General features: G+C 30.2%; 1 protein-coding gene across 1 annotated transcript; it reads right to left on the bottom strand.

Moving 5' to 3' along the window:
• Positions 1–460: 460 nt before the first annotated feature.
• On the bottom strand, positions 461–19337 carry scrt (scratch). The gene is made up of 2 exons (XM_075306251.1): positions 17801–19337; positions 461–4825 (listed from the first exon to the last, which is right to left on the bottom strand). Exons 1-2 carry the CDS (start codon positions 18294–18296, stop codon positions 3252–3254), a joined length of 2070 nt encoding a protein of 689 aa, XP_075162366.1. The 5' UTR covers positions 18297–19337; the 3' UTR covers positions 461–3251.
• Positions 19338–19598: the final 261 nt, after the last annotated feature.

Raw genomic sequence — 19598 nt, forward strand, 5'->3', positions numbered from 1 at the left:
TAAGAGAATACAAATTTAAGACAATTTTCTGCTAACATATAAAATTCATTGTAATTATTTTTACATTAAGAGACCTACATAAAAAAATTTTTTTCTGATTCCATCACGAAATTAATTGATCCAATTAATTTTTTAATTGAAATGTCTTCAATCACAGAAATGATAGTATCAATTAAAAAATTAATTGACAGCCAATTAAAAAATCAATTGATCCAATTAAAAAATTAATTGCTACTAATAATTTGTGTGAATGATTTTTGTTTCAATTAAAAAATTTGATGAATCAATTAAATTTTTAATTGAATATTTTTTAAAACTCAATTTTTTTAAGATTGGAGAAATGTTCGTGAATTTTTTTCTTTCTGTGTAATGATAAATTAACAAGAGAGATATAATCTTCGTAAATGCCTCAGAAAAAAAATCTTAAAAAGTTAGACAGATAGTTAAGAGGGTGAAACTATATGAGAAAAAATATTTGAGAAAAAAAGGAGATATTTTGAGTATAAAAATTATACAATGTATATACCAAAGAGTTAAACATTTGATAAATAATACAATTAATAAATCTAACTTAAATAATACTTATATATAGAATACAAATATAATAAAATAAAAATACATACAAACTGTAATTGTTGAGATCAGTAGAAGGTTTTGAGAATAGTAGAAGAGCTGAGATAACGTAGTGAGATCATTCAATTGAAGGAAGATAATTTAAGGGAACATATTTGGAAAACAAAAATTTTTAGGAGAGAGAGAGAGTGAGAAATAGAGACAGAGAGCAATATACAGGGTATTATGAGTTAGAGGTATTAGCAAAGTGAGATCATTCGATTGAAGGAAGATAGATTAAGACAACATATTTGGAAAATAAAGATTTTTAGGATGAACATCCAGAGAGAGAGATAGAGAGAAAGAGAACAATTTATATAATATCTTAAAATAAGACTAGAAATTACACAAGAAAAGACAATTTATTAATAGATAGAAACTTATAAGAACAGCTGTTTTAGAGAAAACTGCTGTCATAAATACTCCCTGAATAATTTTCAGCAAGAATAGGAAAGAAGAAAAAAATATATATGTTAATATAAGACTAGAAATCACACCGACAAACTAATGAGTAACTAACTTAAGAAATACTGGGAATGTGTCTGTGAAATATGAAGTTCAATCTTCATAATATATACAAAATATTGATTCTAAAGTAAGAGCTAAACATTTTACAAAATATACAATTAGGAGAAGTGTAGTGAGATAGATAGAAGGGCAGAGAGAGAGAGAGAGAGAGAGAGCGCGAAAGATAAAGTCAAATATATAGATAGAGATATAGAGAGAAAGAGATAGTGGTTGAAAAGAGAATACAGATGAAACATAAATAATACCTCAATTCAAAAAGTATAGAATTCTAAGATTAAATGGTTTTTAATGCTAAGCTAATATCCTAAATGTAAGACTAGAAAATACACTGGTGAAAAACTGGTTTTCTTCTCCAGTTTCTAATAACTAATTAAGGGGAATGTTTTCTTTAGAGCGAAGTATAGAGTATGGAGGTTTCTATATTAAATGCCTTCACATTTAATCAAATTCCTAAAAATTATTTATGAACCTATTATAAAACCTAAATGAAAACCTAAATAAAATATTGCTACAGCTGTTCTACAGCGACTAGGGAGAAAAATTATTTGCCTAAAGGGGGTATTGTAGAAGAGAGATCGGCAGAGAGAGCGAGAGAGAGAGAAAAAGAAGTTTATAACAACTTTTATGGTTTATCTTTGATTTGTTTCAAAACCAACACTGGGTCTAGATTTTTCTTGCACTAAAGCAAAAATGATTGACTGTTAGGGAATTGACTAGAGAGAGAGAGAGAGAGCGAGATAGGAGGGGCATAGTCTATCAAAGTTAAGGTCCGTTACATTTTATTTTATAGATATGAAACAAACTTAGAAAGCCAGAGAACTCAAACTTAAATTATATTTTGGTATTATGTTTTTTTCTATTAAAAATAGTTTATTAGCCTTAAAATTTCCTTGGCCTTTTATTTCAGAGGCAAACAAGTTAAATGACTTTCAATTAATTGACTTAGTAAGGTTTTAAATTATATTGCCATAATTTGTTGTATTTTTTGGTTTTTAATTTTTAAAAATATTGGTATTGCTTTGATAATTGAGAGGATACATTTTGGGGATTACTGTAATTGCTCTTTTGGTAGTTAAATATTTAATTGCTTTTCGAAATATTTGAGTTTTTTGTTTTTTTTTTTGTAAGTGTATATAAGTATATATGTTTTAGTTTTGTTTTGGGGTTTATATAAATGTTATGGAGTTTTAAGGATAAAGATTTTTTTGTTTCGTTTTTGTTTTTTTTTTTTTTTGGAGACTTATGGCCTAATTCGTTGTTTGAGAAACGTTGCTTTCTTCGTTGATTCAATTTTGCTTTTTCACAATAATCATCGTTGCCTTTTTGTTGTGATATTGCTAAGAACACTTTGCTTAAGAATATTGCTTACGAATGAATGTAATAGGTGAATGAGAAATTATGAAGTTGAGATGAGTAATGAGCGTGAGAGAATGAGTTATCTGAGGTGAATTAAGCCTAGAATGAGTATTTCTTCGCTTAGGGAGTGTAAGGACCTATTTAATGAGTATTGGATGAGAGTGAGATCTAAAAGCCTAAGTAGGGTGACTAGAGAGCGTGTGAAGTGGGGAGAGCCATTTACATAGGATGAGTGTAATGAATATTTTTGTTGGTATTTTCAATGCGTAAGAGATCATTTCAATGATTGACTTAAGAGATCTCTTGATTGTAAACAAAGAAAAATTGTTTAATGGACGTATTGCGATGTGTAGAGTGTACAAAATTATTTTTAAAACTAATATTTTTTAAATTAAATTCAATGAAAATAAATTAATTAAATTACTATGAAAAAAAAAACCTAAATAATGTTGGATAATGTTGTTTTTAAAAATTTGTTTTTTTTTTTATAAAATTAAATATTGTCATTTTTGTTCATGTCTGTTTGCTTAAAAAAATTAAATACTTTCTCTAGATTTGTTAAACAAAATCGTAACCATTTCATATTTTTTTTTTTTTTGCTTTTTTGAAAAATGAGTTTTCTGTTTATAACTTTTTGTTAATTAATCTGATTATAGATTCATGTTGTTGTTGTTGTTTTTGGTTTTTTTCTCTGGTTAAAACTACTTACAATATTTCTTGTTGATTTTGTTGTTGTTGTGGTTTCTTTGCTGTTTCTAACCCGCAAAGGTGGCCTCTACTTTAACCACAGCCGCTGCCGGTACTGGCTGTGGTATGTGACTTATTTTAAAAGCATTTTGTGCCTGTTGCTGCTGGTGTTGCTGTTGATGATGGTGTGCATAGCTAGGAGGATTATAGTCCTCTGTAGGAGTAGGAGAGGTCATACCACCACTGTCACTGGTCGAATCGAATTGCATATCAGCCTCATCCTTAAGGCAAGCCGACTCCAAATGTTTATTGAGGTACGATTTCAAAGCAAATGATTTATGGCAACGTTTACACTCGAAATTCTTGTCAATCGAATGTGTTTGCATGTGGGCCCTTAGATTGGAACGATCCGCAAATGCCTTGCCACAATGGGCGCAGCCATAGGGTTTTTCTCCTGTGTGGGAACGCAAATGACCCTGCAGCAACCAAGGACGGGAGAAAAGTTTACCGCATACCCCACAACTATGGGAAAGTTTGTGCGTCAGAACATGCATGGCCAAAGCAGGCATGGACACATAGGCCTTGCCACAAGTATGACACTTCTTGGCCGACTGTGAATCCAAAGATCTATGGGTCTGCTTGTGGCGCGACAAATTGCTAGAGGTGGCATACTGTTTGCCACATTCACTGCAAGTGTATTTGGCTTTTTGTGCTTCCTGTTGCAAGGCCACCACGGGATCGGTTATGTTTTTACGCTTCGATCTGCCATCGCTCACAAAGAAGGCCTCATAGGTATAGGCCACAGTTTTGGCAGAGGGGGTTGCCGCACTAGGAAACTGATTGGTGGTGTTGTTATTCTCATTTTGCACCGAAGAGGCCGGAGAGCTAGGCTGGCGTTCACTATCCGAATTACTTTGCATGCTATGCATGGAAGAATTAGAACGAGGCCTTTGCTCATTTGCCACTATGGCCGCTGCAGCCAAATCGGCTATGGAGGGTGTAACCTGCTGTTGTTGCTGCTGCTGCTGCTGTTGCAATTGTATGGCTTGGGTTATGTGATGCAAAGGATGTTGCTGCTGATGATGAGGGTGATGATGACCCAAATGCTGCTGGTGGTGCTGATGGCCCTGTTGCAATTGATGGGGCTGTGTAGGCGGATGGAAGGCTGTGGATGCGCTTAAATCGAGTATAGCATGGGCTGCATGTAAATCCTCTTCAGCTGGTACTCTCAAACGTAAACGCTCTGTAGAGGGTCTATCATCCAATGAATATGGCCTATAGATATCTTTCTTTTTGGGCGGCAGCGAAAGGGCAGCACCGGTACTGCTATAGCATTTTCTCGATTCCGTACTGCTTGAATCGATCTCATCATGACTCAATGTTTCGGTCTTAATGCGTATTATGGGCGGACTCAAACGTTCACAGGACATACTACTGCTGCGGCTCGACGGCGATGATGAGGGCGATGATGTATTCGAGGGCGGAGGTGTTTGATAGTTGAATGTATGCTGAGGCGGTTGTTGCTGAAGCTGAAGCTGTTGTTGCATAGTGGAGGTGCTGGTGATGACGGTAACTTCATTTTCCAAACGAGGCAGGTACGCGGTATAATGCAAAGCTGTGGGTACCACCTCATGATTGTAACCTTTAAAGAGAAGAGCAGGCATACAGCAAATAAGAAAAAAAGAGTCTTTAAAGAGTTGTGTTGATAACTAAAGCTAAAGCTACAAGTGTCTTGTGTAGACGAACAAAGGAAGGAAGGGGGTTTCATATTCTATGTCTCTCTCTCTCTCTATTTGGTTTAATTTTTTTCTGTCTTGTTTTAGATCATCATTATCATCTTTGGCCTCATCTTGTTGTTCATTGCTATCATTTCCTGTTCCTCTTTCATAAACATAGACATCCGTTAAATGTTACCAAAAAAGCTTTTTATCTTTTCCCCAATACATATGCATATGAATATATGAGAAATCTTATAAAAAAGAAAATGGGATTGAAGGGAAGAAGAGGGTTTTGCTATCTTACTTGGGTATAGTTTTGTATTTAAATATGAATCATACAAAAAACAATCTAAACATTTCTGGTATTTAATAATAGTTTTCAGTGTATATTATAAATTTATAAGAAAAAGGTTCAATGTTTTCAATGAAAAATTGTATGTTTTTTAAGTGGACAAATTTTGAAAATTTTGCTATATTTTTATTTTTCAAATTTTATAAAAAATAATATTTACATATTTTTTGCAGTGTATTCAATGTTTTTTCATTGTAGCCTATTTATTCTGAAATGTCCCATATACTCGCATATTTATGTGTATGAAACGTATTTCGGTTCTTCTAAGGTTTTCCACTAGGGTTTATTTGTTTCTCTCTCTCTCCCTCTCGCAATCTCTTCGTATGACTACGTATAGATATGTGGGAGCCTCAGTGTATAATTCTATCCATATATGTGTGTGCGTGTGTGTGGGTAAACATGGTAAATGAAACTATTTAAGCTAAAAGCCTAATGCCAGACATGTGTAACCAACCATATTAGTTTTAGTTGTTGCTTCTATATCAGTAGCATTATTCGTTGTTGCTGTTGTTGTTGGTCGCTCTTATACGGATACGGATATGGGGATAAGAGTGTATTCTAAGCAAACAACCATAGCACATACACAGAATAGAGGCCACATTTGAAACCCATGGAGTAGACAAGAAACTATGAATGGGAATGTAGATGAAATGCCAACAAGTAGGAAACGTGTTGAATTAGCAACATAAAACTTTTTTCTCTTGTGTATGTATGTGTGTGTGTGGTGTCTTCCTACAATATAAGCCATAATATAGACCTCGTTGGCCCTGCATAGGCAATCTAGCTGCAGAAAAACCCACGCTCATTCATTTACGTTTTAGATGCGGTGACGTTGATGCCCCAGTGTAGGAGGTGGAATACCAGCCATGGAAAATTTTAGTCCTATGGCTGTTTAGTGCTTCCTGTGAAAGGGCTGTTTAAGCCAAAACAGTTCGTTACGTTTGGCGTTCTTCTGTCTATTTTTTTTTTTTTTTGAAAGAAGTCTGGAAAATGTGAAAATGTAAAACATTAAAAATGTCGCATTGCAGTACTCCATACACCATACCCCCAAAAGGCACCCAAAGTAGAGAAACAGACAGACAGACAAACTTGTCCAACATACAAGAGGCTAGGCTCTAAAGTTGAAAAAAAAACAAATTATTCACAAAAAAAAGTAAAAACTCCTCGAATGTTTCATAAAGACTTCATGTAGGTAAGTTTCCGTATATGTCTGTGTGTGTGTGTTTTTTTGAGTCAGCTGGTATATTCCACAATGCCTCTGTGTGCTTCAATCCCTCGACACTTGGCTTGGTTTTTGGTATATGGAAGAATATTCTTTACTTCCATATCCAAAACCTACAAACTTTTGGCCAAAGTTTTGCAAACAAAACGGATGGATGCAAAAAGTCACTGCCATCAAGGCATAGGAAAAGTGCCAACAAAAAACCCCCCACACACACACAGCCACCCAATAGCAAATTCAAAGCGTATTTAATATTATCCAGAATTAATGGGAAATATAATGAAGGAGATTTAAAGACCTTAAATAGAAGGTGAAATTTTAAGAAAAAAAATTTAGTAAGTTAGAGAGAATAATAAAATTTTAAAAATCGGAAGAAATTTAAATGTTATTTCATTCAAAATTTATGTTCCCAGAGCTATTAAATGGAGCACATGTTCCAAATATCCGAAGAAAACCAAGGATAGCCACCTTAGTGATGTCCATAACAATTTTTAATTAATTTCAACCACTTTGTGTATATCACACAATTGTCTGTTTTTTGTCGTTTATAGCTTGCCACTGTGTCTTACTTGCATCACAAATGCCTTTATGCCATGCCAAAAAAAAGGGGTTGAGCTTTATGAAGATTTATGTCGCTGACATGTGTCACATTCTGGGCCATTTTCTCTAAAATTCTTTCTGTGAGCGCACAACAATGAAAAATTCTAAACTAACATTACCACAAACATTAAATAGTTTTTCAATGAAAACATGTACTCCGTAACCGTAACAAATGTATATGAAAATAGAAACCTCTTAAGGATTAGAATTTATAATGGAATGGAATTCAAGGTAAAGATTTTCTCCATACCAATTTGGGGAGATATTCAAGTTGTTATGATGCAAGCCATAACAACTTGAAATATTAAAATATTTGAAAGAAAGAAATTTAATTTCATTTTTAAAATTAGAAGAAATATTTTCCATAAGAGAAATCATGGATACAATTGTGATGTCATGGATACTTAACCCTGCTCGGGTGCCAAATATTACAATAGCAATGCAAATATGGAATAACTTCAAAGGACGACTTGGAACCTATGATACCAATCATTGTACTACAGTAGCTCTTTAGTGTAGATCATAATTGATTGTAATTTAAACGCGTACGAACAAGAGAAAACACCATATGAAGGCCTCTCTCATAGACCTTGAGATAAACCAAAGCAAATACTAATACTGAGTCGTCTATGTATTAGGACATCATATGCAACAAGGTCTCGCTGCCTAAGGATATACGGTTGGGGGGGTAAAAGAGCACACAAATAAAAAAAACAATTTTATTGATATAAAAGGAAAATACTGTAGAAATTTTAGCATTGGAGAAAATTAAAAAAAAGCAACAACAACAAATAAAAGATATTCATTGTAATAAGAAAAGGGATTTCACTCAGAAAATTTTAGAATTTTTTGGTTAAACTATATGATAAAATAAGCAAATATTTTTCCAAAAATGCAAAACAAGAAAATCGTCGTCAGACGAAATTTTTATAGAATTCTTTTAAATAGAAATATTCAGAAAAATTTTAGCGTTAGATAAAAATTGGTCACATTTTTTTTTCGAAACTTTGTTGTTAGAGAACATTAAAAAAATGTGATCGTTTGAGAAAAATTCGTAAAAAATTAATTGTTATATAAAAATTCATAAAAGCTTTGATAGTAAAGAATATTAATTAGAAATTTTATGGTTAATAGATTTTTTTTGTTAGAAAAATTCATAATGGTTTTATTCGTTGGACAGAAATCAGTGAAAAGTATTTTTTTTTTTTTAATTTTTTGTTAGAGATAATTTTAAAGAAATATGCTATTGGAGATTAACTCAAAGAAATTTATGTTTACATAAAAAATCAAAAATGTTAAATGTTAAAGAAAAAAAATTTAGGAAATATTGTAGAATTTTTTATCGTCAGAAAATTTTAAAAATATATTATTTACTAGAAGAAAATTACTGATATTTTTTTTTTAAATTTTAAAGAAATATTTTTGATCTAAAAAAAAATTGTCATACAAAATTTATTTTTAAATAAAAATTCATAAAATCTTTTATGGTTAAAAGAAATTTTGTAGAAATTTTTATTGTTAGAAAAATTCATAATAGTTTTGTTCGTTGGACAGAAATCAGTGAAAAGTTTTTTTTTAGAATTTTTCTTTTGTTAGAGATAATTTTAAGTTTACATAAAAAATCATATATGCTTTGATGTTAGAGAAAAATAAAAAAAAATTAGTTACAGGAAATATTGTAGAATTTTTTATTGTCAGAAAATTATAAATATATATTATTTACTAGATAAATAAAAATTGATAAGAGCTTTGATGTTAAAGGAGATTATTTAGAAATTTTATGGTTAAACGAAATTTTGTAGAAATTTTTATTGTTAGAAAAATTCATAATAGTTTTATTCGTTGGACAGAAATCAGTGAAAGGTTTTTTTTATAAATTTTGTTTTTGTTAGGGATAATTTAAAAATAATTTTTAAAGAAAAATGTCATAAAAAATTTATTTTTAAATAAAAATTCAAAAAAGCTTCGAAGTTAAAGGAGATTATTTAGAGATTTTATGGTTAAAAGAAATTTTGTAGAAATTTTTATTGTTAGAAAAAATACATAATAGTTTTATTCGTTGCACAGAAATCAGTGAAAAGTTTTTTTAGATTTTTTTTGTTAGAGATAATTTTAAAGATAATTTTAAGTTTTTATAAAAAATCATAAATGCTTTGATGTTAGAGAAACATAAAAAAATTGTAGTTAGAGGAAATTTTGTAGTATTTTTTATCGTTAGAAAATTTTAAAATTATATTATTTATTAGAAGAAAATTACTGATATTTTTTTTTTTAGAAATTTTAAAGAAATGTTTTTGATCTAAAAATGTTATTAATTGTTGAATAAAAATTCATAAAAGTTTTGATGTTAAAGGAGATTATTTAGAAATTTTATGGTTAAACGAAATTTTGTAGAAATTTTTATTGTTAGAAAAAATTCATAATAGTTTTATTCGTTGGACAGAAAAGTGAAAAGTTTTTTTTTAGATTTTGTTTTTTTTTTGTTAAAGATAATTTTAAAAATAATTTTAAGTTTACATAAAAAATCATAAATGCTTTGATGTTAGAGAAAAATAAAAAACATTGTAGTTAGAGGAAATTTTGTAGTATTTTTTTATCGTTAGAAAATTTTAATAATATATTATTTATTAGAAGAAAATTACTGATATTTTTTTTTAGAAATTTTAAAGAAATGTTTTTGATCTAAAAAAAATGTCATAAAAAATTCATTGTTAAATAAAAATTCATAAAAGCTTTGATGTTAAAGAAGATTATTTAGAAATTTTATGGTAAGACAAAATTTTGTAGAAATTTTTTTCGTTTGAATTTTTTTTTTATTTTTTTTTTTTAACTTTTGTTGTTAGAAAAAAATTTAAAGAAATATTTTTGTTGCAGAAATATACATAAGAATTTTATCGTTACATAACTATTCATAAAAGCTTTGATTTTAATAACAGGCTCAATGGAAATTTTTTAGAAATTTTTATTTTTATAAAAATTAAACACAATTTTATTTAATTTTTATCATGACGATTGATCTTAAAAAGGGCCCACATTTAAAGGCTGAGGGAATTGGTTTTTTCTCTATGTTGCATATACTATTCTCATGCACATGAGTTAGTACATGCCCATATATATATAAATTCACTCAAACTTTGTATATGTATGCGTATACATATTGGAGATGTTTAATGTTTGTTTGGTTGTTTGTTTTTTTTTTTTAAGCTGTATAGCAACAGTTTCCCAACAACACTAAACAAAATAAAGAAAAAACGAACGATTCACAATACCAACCAACAACATCAAAATAAGGCATATACATAACAACACAAATACTAACAAACGGATATAAACTAAAAAAACACGCACACACATACGTTCATATGGTGGAACGAAAATCCTTTTCTAGGCCTAAAAAACAGTGTTTGAGTTACATACCTTTTGGCAAGGGTGGTGTTGGTGGTGGGGGAGAGAGGTAATGGTGAATAGATTAGAGAGCATAGCCTAATAGGGTGATGTGATGAAAGAGTTGGTGATGCTGCTGATGTCTCACAGTCAGTCAAGCAGCGAACCATACAACAAGCTTCAGCCAGACGTAAACAAGAACAACAACAAAAAAACACTGACGACAACGACAAGAAAAACACTTGAAATTGCACTTGGATCTCCCTGCCCTAGTCTATGGAATTTAGCAAAAAAAACACAGAGTACAGAAATGGATAAACTCACAGACATATGTGTATTTGCAAAAGGCCTTAACTAAGTATGAGAATAACCCCCGCTTTGTTCGTAGACTGCCAGCCACTAAGGATGATGAGATGAGGTTGAGACTTAAAACTGCTGCGGCTGTTGCTGTTGATAATGATGACGATGATGCTGGTGAAGCCCATGACGATGTACAAGGAAGCAACATGCTGACAACGCAACAGCCTTTAGCATTGCCCGGAAGATGGCAAGGGAATGGGTTTATTTTCTATTTATTTTTCCTTCTTTTTTAGCCTTTAACACAATTTTTGCTGTGTTGTATATTTGGAAAAAAAAGAACCTGAGTGTTTGTGTCAGTTCATCGTTTGAAACCCCCCCAATTTCCTGAATTTTTCTATTAACAGTTGATTTGTTTTTGTGAAATGGTATTATTACGCTCAAATAACCAAATCCTTTACATGATGTCCCAAAACAAAAATCCCCACTTCCACATCTCCATCTCTTAGTGAAAATAAACTTGGAACTATGTGAAACAAAGAAAGACATTTAAACTTTACAAATGGTTAAACAATATCGATGGAAGCAGGGAGGATGGCATGGGACGCAAAAGCCCTAAGGATGTCTGTCTGTCGAAAAAAGGGGTGTCTGACTGAAGTCAGTCATATGTTTGGTAACATCGAAAAACATGTTTTTCCAATTTTTAGACAATATTTTCTTAACACAAAATTATCCAGAAAATTTGTCAAAATATTTAAGAAAAGGAAGGGCAGTTTAAATTTCTACGGTTCTCCGCCCTTTTTTTGGATATGAATGAATGAAAACAAGATCGAATTAACTGCCTGTAAGAAGGTAAAAGTTTTGGTGAAAAACAAAACGAAAGGGAAATGAAAAAAGAAATTCTCTTTGAATTGTGCTTGGCAAAGGGCTAATATCATTTCTATGTTTTGGGGTTTGTTTGATATAAGGGGAAAGTGGGCTACCTTGGAGTTAAGGAAAACCGAAGAAAAGATCTAAGAAAATGTAGTGGAAAAAAACAAACAAAAATTAAAACTCGATTTTTTTACATATCTAAGACAAGTCATGTATGAGATAGAAAAGAAGATTCGTATTAAGAGAGGAAGAAGGGAGGGATGGAGTGAGGGCCCTTTCTTTCTCGACTTTCTTCTAAATTTTATTTTCTCCAATTATATTGAAATTTAAAAGACCTTATAGAAAGCCAAAATTTACTTCAAGAGCACCCTACTGGTTCCATCTCCAATGCTTAGCCTTTTGTAACTTTGTCTTAGTTTATTTTATTTATTATTAGTTTATTTCGTAAAAGCTATAAAAATTTAAAAAAAAATAAAATTTGTTTTTATTTAAAAAAAAATATCTGACTTACTGGTTGGTTCCCATAGCCTAAAAGTATGCAACAATATGTTTCCCTAGATTCTCCTTTGTCGTACAATATTTTCTTTGGGAGCAAATTAAGCCGAAATCAATGATTGGCCCTAATTTATTATATTTGCTATTTTTTTTTTAATTTTTCAGTTTAGTTTTTTTTTTTTTTCTAAAATCTCATTCCTTAGAAATGGAATTCATTACTTTACGAGAAAATAAAGCCGAGGTCATGAGAAACTTTTCAATGATTGGCCCTAATTAATTATATTTCCTATATTTTTTTTTTTTTTAATTGTTCAGTTTAGTTTTTTTTCTAAAATCTCATTACTTTTTTCTGTGTGGAGAAAAAAATGTTACAAATTTATAATATAATCGTTTGAGAATATCATATCATATCATATAAATAAAAAGTATTTTAACCCTTATACTACGTTGAGGTCATTTGATGACCCATATCGTATTTTTCAACACCGCATATCTTACTGTTCGAATATAATTAACAATTTCTATCACTCAATGCATTAATTGGTAACATATGCTGAATTCATGCTGAGTAGTAAGAACTTTTAATTATAATCCAAAAGTAAGAAATTCGGTGATGAAAAATACGACCTAATAGCCAAAGTATGATAATATTTACAATCCTAAAACTATGCTATAATATTTCAGAGAAAATGTAAGGATTCCAATATCAACAAAATTTATAAACAAACATCTATTAGTATATTTTTTCTATCATTATCCAGATTGCAATTATTCCAGATCATGATAAATTGGGAAGTTTTCGCTGGAACATCTTAAAAGTATTCAATAACATTTCTGAGAAAATTTAAGGCTTCGAATATTAGACTTCAACAATTTTACCAAACAAACATCTTTTTTTCTCTGATTATGCCAAATCATTATAATTTAAAAAGTGTTTGCTGAAACCTAGCTCACATATGTATATATATTCCTAAAACTATGCTATATTTTTTTTTAGAGAAAAAGAAAAAAAAAAGACTTCAATATTGTATATTAGATTTCAGTAAGTTTACAAATCAATATGTATTATCTTAGTTTTTCTCTCATTATCCCAAATTTTAAATTAAATTTCAGTAATTTTACAAATTAATATGTATTATTTTAGTTTTTCTCTCATTATCCCAAAGTTACGCCACTAATGAATGTTTCATTGGCAATTAATTCATTTTTAATACTCCTAAAAGTATGCAACATTTTTCCAAGAAAATATAAAATAACCAACAAGATATAAGATAACCAACTTCAAACAATCCCATTTAGCCTGTTTTTCCTTTCATCGCACAACAAATACTTCAATGTTTCCCAACAATAAATAACATAAATGATAGGCCAAAACAAAACAGCCCTAGAATTGAAAAATACCAGAGCATAACAAGGACCAGCAAGAATGAAAAACTGCAACTCAACAAGAAACAATTACGCAAAATTCCAAAAAAACCTCCATCTTACAAAACCCTCAAAGAGAAATTACACAGTATTAAAAAAAATGTTGAAAAGCAAACAAAGAAGAAAAAAAAAAACACAACAGAAAACAGATTTCCAATCATTAGAACATTGAAAAATTGAAAAAAAAAAAATGCTAAACAGAAAAAACAATAGTCCCCCCCCCACAAAACAAAAAGCGTAAGACATGCTTAGCAAATCAAATGCTTATTCAAATTCTTGGGGGGAAAAAATTAAAAGTGAAGAAGAAACTTTGTTTCTTTTATCGAGGTTGCTCATTATTTAAAGTCATAAGTTTGACAACATAACTTAAACAGGTGTTAATTTCTTAAGAAACAACAGAATTTTTCTACCCCAAAAAAAAATCTTTAAGGATATTTCCCACAGATAGTGGTGGTGTGAGTTTAAGGCTACTTCACTCATTTGTAATCTGCCTAAGCATGCTTCGACTCATTTAGATTTAGATTTTTGCCTTTATGTTGGTTTTAGGCTTTTCTCGTAATTTAAACTTAATGACTTTTCTACCCGAAAAACAAAGAAACGAAAAACTCCAGCAGGCCTAGACCATTTTTATTTGCCAAACAGGAAGTAACTTAGGGGTGTTCATGTAGGTGGCTCTGGCTAGGCTGCGTGCGTTTTCATTTTCATTTGTGTGTGTGTGTGTTTCTTTGCTTTGGTATGCGGTTTTCGTTTTTTCAAACTTGTCCTTTCCGTTTCCTTAATGACTTTAAGTTTAATATGATTCCATTTGTTTGTTGTTGGTTAGCTAGTGAATATATATGTATATGTACGTGTGTGAGTGTGTCTGTGCGTTAGAGTCCAAGTATTTGTGGTTTTCTATTATGCTTAAGTTAAAGTTCCTTTTGTTGGGTGACTTTGTTTTTCAAAAGAGTGCGGTGAAGTCATTTGTTTGGTTGCTTGCTTGTATAGAGCTTAACAATGCCAGCCTGTTTGCCTGCCTGCCTCCCTAACTGACTGGCTGGTTTTTGTTGAAATTTTCCAAGGAGTATTGGTTGGTGTTACTTATTAACCTTAGGGCCATTTCGTAGTAATTAACTTTGGTTTGGCTTGGTTTTAAGTGAGAATCATCATAACATTATTATTTATTGTGTGTGTGTATTTTTTTTAGTCTTGTTTGTTGTTGGGATTGCTACTAGTCCCTAAACTGACCATTATCCCTTGGTCTAAAGTTCTTTCCTGTATTCGCTATTGTTTGCCAATGGTATGTAATAATACTTATTCTCATAGTCATTAGTATGCAATTATTGATTCCCCATTATCTACAAGCTTTCTTCGTTGGAGAGCGAAAGGCGGGTGAATGAAATTATAAATTACCACTATGGTAATTTATCACAAATCATTTAACCCAAAAAAAAGGGTTAATGATATATTTTTGTAATTACCCAAAGGATTAGGCTAATATGGTACTATAAAAATTACCAGATATTAAAACTTTTCAATTGTTTAACATAATTGAAATATTTAATTTAATCCAAATGTAATATTATTTGAAATTGATTATACAACAAATTGCATTGCAATGCATTTGCTATTTATAATTCGTAATAAAATATAAAAAAAGTTATATTAAGGGAAAATAGTTTTTTTGTATATACATTTAGTTGAAATCTCAAAAAAGTTGATATTTTATTTAGATATTATTAATTTTTTTTTAAATATTAATAATAAATTTAGATATATACTCTGCTCCAAAAAATATGCAACACAGTTATTACGGAGTTACTATATATAAAATCTTAGCTCATTTAAAAAGCAAAAAACGAAAAAATTATATTTAATACAATTTATAATTTTTTTTTCCTATATTGCTTCCATAAACTGTGTGGTATATAAAATCAGAACAAATATATAAATAAATTTTGTAAAATGTATTTCCATGACGTTGAAAGTAATAAGAAAATGGATCACTTTCGTTTCATTTAATTTTTTATTAAGATTACAGAGAGTTTAAATAAATTCTCCTTTTTACGATTTTTTATAAGAACTTTTCTTATTTTTCTTTAAGCAAATAACAATTTTTTTCAGATTCAGGTATTGCACACAGAATAATCTTTACAAAGCTATAAAAAACTAGAGTACAGGAAATGTAAAGCAGGTCCTTCTTAAGATACATCAATTCGTTTGAGATGGTAAAAAATTAGTTATTATGAAATTATATGATATTTAAATATTCCAAATATGCATATAATTTAATAATAGTAATATGAAGCAAGAAGGTGACACTCCTCTCAGAGTTAAGAGTTTGAATATCAAACCTCTCGAAATTTTCTATAAGCAAAAATATCTGTTCTATCTTTAAAACTATGTCAATCATACATAAAACCTTTATAACAAATTCGTAATAAATTATTTAATTAATTTGCACCCACAAAGAAGAATTACATTTTACGAATTTAATGAATATAGGAAAATCATTTGTAGTTGCCCTATTACTATATCAATTATTTTTGTTTGTAAACATCCCTATAAAATAATACCTTAAAAAATATTTTAGAAATTTTTAGTATTTAATTTCCGAAAGCGATTTTCTTTATATGATATTTGATACCTTAAAAAGAATACCGATATATGCTTTCAACAGTCCTTAAGTATTTAATTGTTTACGAGTTCATCATGTGTGCAGACAAATTGTTGTATGTTTTGTATTTCTAAGCAAAAAGCAAATTTCAATCTAAAATTGTTTAAACAATTAAAAATTAATTCGCCCACTTATAAGAACTAAATTTCAGTTATAAGAAGGCATTACGACAATTAAGCGTAGTTTGTACATCTGTTATTATAATATGGGAATATTAAGAAAAAAAAAAAAAATAAACAGGATATATTGAGATATTTTTAGCATTTAAACTTCCACAGCGATTTTCTTTTCTAAGCAATTGATATGATAAAAAAATTACCCTAGCTTACTTTAAGTAGTCTCTCACTATTACTCGGCTTAAAAACTTTTCTTGTGTGCAGACAAATTTACTGTGTTATTTGTCATTATTGAGATGTCCTTGATATTATAGAAATTTTCTTTAATAAAAATAAACACAAGAAAAATTTATAAAAAATTTTTAATAGCGGATTTTCCCACATTACTGCATTTAACTATCGTTAAAATACTTTTGACAACTATCAAAATTTAGATTATTTATAAACTATATTGATTGCAAAGTCGCAAATAAAAACATTTTTATATATGTCCACGCCATAAAGTATCACCAATGATAGGTTATTAAAAATAAGGCATTATTTCATTTAATGTACAAGAGTATGTTGAATGCCTTTCAAATAATAAAATCTGCTTATAACAGATAAAATGTCTTATGAATTATTTTTTTTATTATTTTCATAATAATAAAATAATAAATCAAAGGTAATAAAATATATATACCTAGGTATTTTGTAGTGCTGGTTAGCAAAGCTTCATTACAAAATTTCTGCATGGAAATGCACACATGACAAGAACTGTAACAATAATATAATTGATAGCCTAAGAAATTATATACAGTTAATATTTAAGTGGCATCGATTATTTTGTGCACTCAGGACAGGAGAAATTAGAGGTGTATATTACATTATGTTGGCAGCCATAAATGAAATAATTAAAATTCTTTTTGTTGCAAAAAACAATGATTTGCACACATAATAAAATTTTTGAAAATAATATAGCAGAGATTGAAAGAAGTTTTAGGTAGTTCATTACGAGTATAAATTAATTCTTATATTTGTCTCGGCCAAAGGGAAGTTAGTGACTTATATATTTGTGATTGAAATTTTTTGGAAAAACCCCACCATTTAAAAATATGACTGAGTTTTCTATAGTGAAATTCTATTTTTTTTATATAAAGAAAATTTTATTATTTTTGTTTTTTAACTAAAATCATTTCCCAGATTTTATGACTGTGTTTTTTTTTGGGTTTTTATTAAACTCACTAAAATATAAAAAAAATCTATACATTGGTAATGCAAAATTTTTGGAGTTTGTTTATATTGTTTGATGCCTGATTTTAATAAACAATTTATTATGTTTATTATAGGCATATTATTATAAAGAAAGTTTAAAAAACCCCTTTGAGTTTCTCCTAAAATGATCCGGTATTTTAATGTATTACCCCAAAAGATGCCTCTTTCTTTGGTTTAATAAATATTTGCAAAGACCTAATTTTCTAAAAATTTGTATTAACTTACCATTATACAAATTTGTGGTACCACGTGTAGCTGCTTCTGGCGAATGAGGCGGAGGGCTGGGTGCTGTGGCACCAGCAGTAGGCGATGAAGGACCCCAACATGTGGCCTTGCCTGTGGACGTCTCATTGATTTGATTTGAAGCCGTTGACGAAGGAGATGATGATGATGATGATGATGACGACGATGATGCAGAAGATTTCAAATCACTGGATTTTATTATAACCGTAGCTGTGGCCGCTGTGGGCGGTGTAGATGAGGCTGAATTTATGACCAGCATATTATCACCCACCACATCGATTTCTTCATCTTCATCGATGGTTGAACGTCTTGATTTGGGTTCAACTTTTTTCTCCACCAACTCTATGCTAACTTCAGGTAAGCTACATTCGCTATCTGAATTTGCAGAGGAGGAGCTGGAATGATTGCTTGTTTTATCCTCGGCACGATCAGGCCATGGATAAGCCTTCCATTTTTTGGCCATTAGACAGCGTGGCATTTTGGTATTGTATGTATGAAGGGAGAGTTAAACAAAAAAAATTCTGATTTTTTGCAGATATAAGGAAACGGAAGTTTCTGTTCTCAAAAAAGGTATTTGATTTTAATTAGTCCACTTTTTTGAGTTCGTCTGTTTTAATAGGAGTTGATTAGGGAAGTTGAATGAGATATCCGGTTTGTTGGTATTTCGCACGAGCAAAAGTTTTTTATTTTTAGTAAAATTATATATTTAAAAGTTGTTTGGTCAACATAATTTTGGAAGTTTTTGAAGTTTTGATTTTTTTTTTTAACTAAATAACTTTTTTTTTTGAAAATTTTAAGCTATTGCTTTTAGTTGTTGCTATTGTGGCTGTTGATGGATGTATGGCAAAAAGTTAAGGGCTCGTCGAAATTCTATTGTTTAGCTTAGGTCTTGGGGATTTATTTTAACATTTTCTGTTGTTTATTTATTTGGTTGTTAGTTAGGGTTTTTTAGGGAAATTGGTTTTTGGCCCATTTCTCGTTTTTTTCTTCTTTTTCTTCTTAGGGAGTTGTTTCCCTTTTCTTTAGTTTTTTGTAGAGGATTTCTCACTGGCTTTGAGGTTGCCTTCTTGATTAATTTTATGCATTTTTTATAGATTTTCTTTTTTTTAAGGATTTTTTTTTGCACACTTCCGTTTGCTAAAACTCGCGATTTTTCTTTACGTTCGATTTTTTGTATTTATTTTGCAAGCGGTTATATTCAAGCCGGAAGTTGTTGCTATCTCCGTTTAAAATGTTGATAGACAGTCTATGACACTTTCTTTGCAAACTGTGGTTTTTTATTTTAAAATTTTAAACGTTGTTTTCGAACTTAGTTTTGTTGATGTTGTTTTGATTTAAGTTTAAAAAAATCCAAGTTTAGAAATAGAAAGTAAAGTTGACTGAATGGAGGGTATATGAGTTTGTTTCTTTAGTTGGTATTGGTGAGTGTGTATGAGTTGTAGGGAAATAAAAAACTTAAGGATCCGTTTAAAGAGTTTTGAATTGATAAGAAATAGAGAGTATAGAAATGCGAACCGAACGTAAGCAACCCTTGGAGGTTAATGAAAACACCAACGTTAAGTGTCAGCCCTTATATAGAGCCATCCAGTGACAATCACTATATTTCGATGCTCTTTCATTCACATGCCTATGGAAATGAAACGTGTCTCAGTTCAGTGAGAATAGCCCCCTTCAAACACAAACAAAAGAGAGCAACCAGCAACCCTTATGGAGTTAAAGCGAATTCACTCATAAGCAACAGTACTTACTGTTAAGGCGAATTCTCTTTCGATTCTACCCT

This window comes from Haematobia irritans, chromosome 4 (assembly GCF_050003625.1).
Source record: "Haematobia irritans isolate KBUSLIRL chromosome 4, ASM5000362v1, whole genome shotgun sequence".
NCBI lineage: Eukaryota > Metazoa > Arthropoda > Insecta > Diptera > Muscidae > Haematobia > Haematobia irritans.